Consider the following 6,726-nt stretch of genomic DNA (forward strand, 5'->3'; position numbering starts at 1 on the left):
ATCATCATCATCATCATCATCATCACTGATACACAGCTGATCTGGTTCTGGCCTGGTTCTGGACTGGTTCTGGCCTGGTTCTGGTCTCAGTATGACCTGGTTCTAACCTGGTTCTGGCCTGGTTCTGGCCTGGTTCTGGACTGGTTCTGGCCTCGTTCTGGTCTCAATATGACCTGGTTCTAACCTGGTTCTGGCCTGGTTCTGGCCTGGTTCTGGCCTGGTTCTGGTCTCAGTATGACCTGGTTCTGGCCTGGTTCTAACCTGGTTCTGGCCTGGTTCTGGTCTGTGATCTGCAGTGAGAGGAGGGAGCAGGTGGAAGAGAGTCTGAAGAGGTGAGTCCAGGTTCTTGGGGTCCACCGTCCAAAGCAACGAGCAGAGAAGACTTGGTGGACAGAGTGGACGTTCACGAGACGAGACCTGCTCAGACGTTTGGTTTGGAGACACAGAGGACAGGAGGAGGAGGAGGAGGAGGAGGAGGAGGAGACGTGTCCATCAGAGGGACAGGGGACATGTTGGACAGAAGGATGTTGAATACAGAGACGCAGAGAGGGGCAGGTGTGATGGAGACAGGTGGTCTGAGGAGACCCCTGAGGAGGAGGAGGAGGAGGAGGAGGAGGAGGAAGAAGAAGAAGAAGAAGAAGAAGAAGAAGAAGAAGAAGAAGAAGAAGAAGAAGAAGAAGAAGGTGCTGGTTCTGGTTCTGGTGTAACCATGTGGACTAAAACCTGTCCCAGACCTGAGCCGCCTAGACCCGAGGGTCTCCTGATCACAGGGTCCACCTCCAGGACCACCTGGGCTGGTAACGCACCTGTTCGGAGACCCTTTGTGACCCTCTTCAGACCGTCTCTTCAGCAGCTGAAGATCAGAACCAGAACCAGAACCAGACAGACTCAAACAACTCCAAGATCTGGACTTAAAACTCAGTCCGGGTCCGGGTCTCTTCTGTCTGACACCTGTAGGCAGCTGGAATCCAGGAGGATCTCCGTCCCCGGGTCCACTCAGACTGGACTCAGCACCCGGGACAGAACTAGAACCCTAAAAAACTCTGAGCCCGAGTTTCGCTCCGGTTCATTAAGAACACAGCTTGTAACAAGTCTTTACCTCTGATCCGGTCCTGGTCCTGGTTCTGGTCCCGGTGTGACTGTGGTTCCGTTCTGTGGTCCCGGTAAAATCAGCCAGTAAAGTCCAGAGCGGTTCGGGTCAGACTGGCAGTTCTGTTCTGGGAGGGGAAACTCGGACTCGGAGCGGAGGAGACAAGTTAAACCGGATAACGACGCTACAGCTTCCGGCGAGTTTCAGAATAAAAGCCTCGAAGAGTGAACAAATGCGCCACTTCCGGTCAGGCTGTCAAACCAAAATAAAAACTAAAAACAATTTTAAAAAAATTAAGTACTTTAAATTTAAGAAACGAGCAAAAACACAACTTATAATATAGTATAATTTCATGGTGATATTATTTTTAATAGCAATCAAAATTATTATAAATTATTTTTAATTACATTTTATTTAAATTCAATTTCAAATAAAGCTCACAGGTTTAATAGCAATGTAAGAGTAAAATTAGAAATATCAAATATTACAATTGATTAATATTATTAATTTAAACCCATAATGTAATTAATTTGTTTTTTGTACCAGATTGACCCTGACTTTAGACTCGTAGTTTTAACTGGTAGTTTAGTTTGTGAACTAGGCTTTAATAACAATAGATTTGACTTTAACCTGGTTTAACATGGTCTTGCCTCACTTGTAAACAAGTTTAGATTAAACTTTATTAGAACCTCGTTTTAAAGTGGATCGCTGCTTATTTGGACCTTGGTTTGGACTAGAACTTTGACCCTGGCCCCAAACCAATTTAATAACCAGTTCTGGATTTGTTTTGTGTCTGATTTCTGTCTGCGTTTAAACTGTTGTTTGATGGATCTGTATGTTGAACCAGGTTTTAGTTCCTCCGAGTCGTTCACTCGGGTCTGATTGGTTCAGAGGAAGTCCTGGTGGACACTGTGTCCTGTCCTCTCAGCAGTAAGACGCTGGACGGTGGTGGAGTTTCCTCCTCGCTGCCAAACAACAATCAGAGCTGAGCAGACGGGAAACAGGAAGTGGCTGAGACAATACAGCTGCATTCTTCAGCTGCTGAGGAGGAAACGGTCCTGCATGATGTTTTTCCTCATCAGGACCAGGAAGAGCTTCAGTCACACGTCTCCACAATGACGTGGTCTTCATGCTTGTACCAGCACCACCGTGTGGCCTCAGGAGATACCTTCCAGGTTAATGCAGAGGTTAAAAGGTCACAGAGTCTTTGGTCAACATCTGTGTGATGATCCAACAGACTGAAGATGAGTCCTTCTCATGAAGGTCACCTGCAGTTTCACCTGAACGACACTAAAATCTACCTGTTTCCACTTCAAACAAAGACTACATCAGCCGAAGCTTCAACCAGACCACAGGCCCAGGAGCTAAACTCAGAGTCTGGGTGGATTTGGACAAACACTGAACTTCATGTTGGGTCAGAATTTTCTGCAGCCTCTAGTAGAGCACATTTTTCAACCATTAGTGGTGTAATGAGGTGACACATCCACCAGGGAGAGCTGCAGCCACAGAGATGCCTCTCAGCATCCAGATGCTCATGAGTCCCAAACAGGGACACGGAACATCTGTCCTCTCCTCAGAYCCAAACCTGATCCAGTTCCTGCTGGAAATCCCTCTGAGGAACCAACAGACCATCAGGACATCGTCCAAGTACCAACAAACCACGAAGACCGGGTCACAAGGATCTTTTTATTAATCACACACATATTGATTGTATTTTTTTTTTAGTTTTTAACAATAATTTTAGTTTTAAAATGTAAAAACTGATTCTACACTCTTCACAAATTCATATTAATTACTGGTTTCAGTTGTAACAGAAAAAAAAGTAAACTTATCACAATAAAACTGAAGACAGAGTTTTTTTCCCCAAATAAATAAAATAAAATAACCAACAATCAAGAACAAATAATCTGAAGCAGCACGTTTCTGTTCTTTGTTTTAATGCAATAAAGACGAGATCTAAAATGTCTTTGAAAGGCCTGGAAAACCCTGATAACACCTTGAAGAGCCTGGAGACAGTGAAGATAAACAGTCTCGTATGAACACCATGTTTGACGTCTGTAGGGACACTGGTGGAATTCTGAGTGGACAGTTGGTGGACAGACGATGGACATTTGGTGACCAGACAATGGACAGTTGGTGGACAGACGATGGACAGTTTATGGACAGACGATGGACAGTTTATAGACAGACGATGGACAGTTTATAGACAGACGATGGACAGTTTATAGACAGACGATGGACAGTTTATAGACAGACGATGGACAGTTTATGGACAGACGATGGACAGTTGGTGGACAGACGATGGACAGTTGGTGGACAGACGATGGACAGTTGGTGGACAGACGATGGACAGTTGGTGGCCAGAGGAATTCAGCCGAAGGTACATCTGAAGTCCAAAAACATGAAAATGTCAGAAACTGAAGAAGCGTGAGGCGTTCGCTGTCAGACAGGTTTTTAGCTCATATTTTTGTCAAACAAACCRTCCAGGTCAGAGTCTGAGGTCGTCTTAGGTCTCCTCCTCATCGCTTTGGTGCGTCTTGTCTTCGCTCAGGCCGCTCTCGTCGATGTTCTCCAGAGAGTCGGCGTCCTGCAGCGTCAGCTCCGACGGGCTGATGGAGGGCAGGGTGTTCTGCTCCGGGAACATCCACGGCTTCAGGGTCGGGTTGTGTTTTCGTTTCCATTCAGGGTACTTCAGAGACGCCTTGTAGATCTTCCTCATGGCCTGAGAAGACAGAGACAGTGAGACGTGGTTCGACCGGAAACAGAAACCAGATCAACCTCAGAGACCCATCAGACATTTACCTTCGGAGCCACGAACTGAGAGACTCTGTTCGCAACCCACTTTGGTAACGAACCTGCAGAGACAGAGGACAGCAGGAGACAAACTTAGACAGTCAAAACGCTCGCCTCAGTGTGAGTTTTGAGAGCCCGTCTCACCTCGGGGGTCCACCTGGGTCAGGTAGTAGAGAGTGGAGCTATTGTTGCTGTTTGACTGGATCAGGTAGCCCGTCAGCAGGGACACAGCTCGGACGTACTCCTTCTTAGGAGGATGTTGCTGTGAAGACAGAAACAGGAAGTGTTGTCTTATTGTCAAACAGGACGTTATTTAACCCCAGGGTCACAGGTGGACAGAAGTCCTGAGGTCTGTTGGTGAAACACTAACCGGGTGTTTGACGGAGTAGTTGATGATCATGTAGTCACTGCCGAGGGGAAGCCAAGACCTCATCGTCACGAAGTCTCTGTTCTTCAGAGGAGTCGGACATTTCCCTTCAGAAAAACACAAACATTAACAATTAAAAACATTAACATTTTTAGGGTTTTCTATATCAAATGAAAGAGAGCAGCTGCCTCCATTCAACTGAATGGCACCTGTTGTTATTCACCTTAAAAAAAGGGTCTCTATACTTTATTATAGTCGTACATTAATGTGGCCTGAACGGAAACATGCACCCCTACAAAAGTTACATCAAAACGACCGGCTCAGCAGTGGGAGGTGTGCTACTACTTTTAGTGGCGTTTCGAGATATCAAGGCAAAGTACGTTGCAAAAATATAGACAAAAATCCTCATAAGAACACACTGAACTTTAGGGCTGGGTATCATGGCCAATTCTCTAGACTGATTTCGATTCATAAGGTTCTGAATCGATTAATCACGATTTGATTTGATTCGATTCGATCTGCTCTTAAATAATGAAAATGGTTCAACTGTGTTGCAAAATACAACATCACTATTTTTTTCTCTTCACCATAAGGACATTTAATATTAAACAGTTTAATCTTGAAACAAAAATGTCACAAGTTTCAAAGGTTTTAAATTATAAAGGAATTGCTGGTGACAGTGTTGTTGGATGCATTAATTTTTAAGAAATTAATCATTGTTTTGATAAATAAGAAGTGATGGAATAAGGCTGCAGGAGCAGAAGTTGGCTAATATAAATTTACTTCTGCCCACTCCTTTTGAGTGTATGATAATTGTTTATTGTAACGTTTCTGTTAGCTTCTCTTATGTTCAATATAACTTATTAAAACTTATAATTTATTAAAACAAATATAACATTTCATCACTGTAGTTTCATTAAGACCATTTCTCAAAGTTTAAAATAATAATATTGGTAACAAACTAAATGATTTTGTTAGAAAGTGGTCTTTAACACATTTAAACATGCTGTGGAGAACAGTTCCAGTCAGATGTTTACATACAGTTGTTTGGTTTGAGCGCCTAACTGTTTGTTGAAGCTTTCTTCATTTTCACCACCATGTAGGAGCACAAATCTTTGCAAACAAATGTCATCATGCTCTCTGTTATCTTTAAGTTCTGCTGAGTCAGCTGATAATGTGAGTTATTTCTTAGTTTCTTGTGTTTTGACCCAGACAAATTGTTACTGAAAGCTAACATTAGCTCTGAACATCRGTTGGATGTAAATCTACGGCAAGCCAGAAGAGACAAAATATAGAAACGCGTTTCAGACGTGCAAACATGACGCCATGTGGAAGAATCGATCTCATGCCCTGTGAATCCTTTTTCCCAAATTCAAATTAAATCGATCCAAGACTGATTAAATCGATTATTTTTACCCAGCCACTGAGCTCATCTTCCAACCGACTTTAACTGCCACAATGTAGTGAGAGCTGTTTGGTTTTTAAAATATTTCTTAGCGAACAACTTCTTCCTACAGCCAGTTTTTATGATAGACAAATTATATATCAAAATGTAGACATTTTTGTCTTCTTTCAGATAATGTTTCTAGTTTTGCTGTAAGACAAATGGTTTTCTATCAAAGTGCATCAGACGTCAGGGAAGTACCACTTCCCTTTCTGTCTTTCTCTGTGTAAATTTTACTTCACACWCTAGTTCTGAAGCAAAACAACTGTTTTTACATTGTTGTATCTCTTAGAAAAAGATCTGTACAGATCTGAAAATTTCCAAGAGTAAAAAACGATCTCTTCTGTCGCTCACAGTTCAAGAATTATTAGAATTTACCTTACAGTTTTCACACAGCAGCTGGTTGTTTGAACTAAACTTTTCAGAGGTTTTCTCATGTTGAAAATGTCTTTTCTGTGACTCCCTGTAACGACATCACAGTCAGGCCTTCTGATTGGCTGAGGCTGTTACTGAGAGACAGAACAACCCAAGATGGTTCCCACATTGATCAGCAGTTTTAAAACAAAGCTGAAACTTGGTGGGTTGGTAGCTGAGAGCTAAGCCAACACGTTTGAACGCTAATCACAAGTTTAAGCTAACCGTTAATGCTGATTTTAAAAAAAAGCTCTAATTCAGCCATTTTAGGACGTACAGAGCTGAAAACTGGTACAGTAGTAGCCAAGAAGAAGCTTTGACAAATTCTGAATGCTAAATATAAATTCAAAATGGCCACCAAAGCTAATTTGAAACCACATTTTAAGACATTTTGGGACGAAATTTTGTGTCATGGTAGCTAAGAAGGATCTTCATAAAGCCAAATCAATAATTCAAGATGGCCACCATAGCTAAAATGTGAAATTGACCATTACTCAGCAATTTTTTTAGACATATTTGGCTCAAATCTAGAATGTGAGTGGATAACAGTTGCTGCGTTTCCATTGACCATGAAAATGCGCAAATTAGAATTTCGAAAATAAATTTGCTCAATGGAAA

At 42.4% G+C, this 6,726-nt stretch overlaps 2 protein-coding genes across 3 annotated transcripts in view; both read right to left on the reverse strand.

Moving 5' to 3' along the window:
- Nucleotides 1-1,370, reverse strand: part of arap3 (ArfGAP with RhoGAP domain, ankyrin repeat and PH domain 3) — a gene marked incomplete at its 3' end in the record, with an annotated part of 28,035 nt that extends 26,665 nt beyond the window's left edge. Inside the window, 1 exon segment of the mRNA XM_014029549.1 lies at nucleotides 1,100-1,370.
- A 1,392-nt stretch (nucleotides 1,371-2,762) lies between these two features.
- Nucleotides 2,763-6,726, reverse strand: part of stard15 (StAR-related lipid transfer (START) domain containing 15) — a 7,958-nt gene continuing 3,994 nt past the window's right edge. The window contains exons 3-7 of one of the 2 annotated variants that reach the window (XM_014029550.1): nucleotides 4,254-4,357; nucleotides 4,028-4,145; nucleotides 3,893-3,945; nucleotides 3,571-3,812; nucleotides 2,763-3,476 (exon numbers count right to left, since the gene is read on the reverse strand). In XM_014029550.1, coding sequence (XP_013885004.1) covers nucleotides 3,597-3,812; nucleotides 3,893-3,945; nucleotides 4,028-4,145; nucleotides 4,254-4,357 — 491 coding nt within the window. In that variant the 3' untranslated portion in view covers nucleotides 2,763-3,476; nucleotides 3,571-3,596. Of the gene's footprint in view, nucleotides 3,813-3,892; nucleotides 3,946-4,027; nucleotides 4,146-4,253; nucleotides 4,358-6,726 lie in introns of both variants that reach the window. The other variant, XM_014029551.1, reaches the window with a different exon arrangement.

This window comes from Austrofundulus limnaeus, unplaced genomic scaffold (assembly GCF_001266775.1).
Source record: "Austrofundulus limnaeus strain Quisiro unplaced genomic scaffold, Austrofundulus_limnaeus-1.0 Scaffold919, whole genome shotgun sequence".
Taxonomy (NCBI): domain Eukaryota; kingdom Metazoa; phylum Chordata; class Actinopteri; order Cyprinodontiformes; family Rivulidae; genus Austrofundulus; species Austrofundulus limnaeus.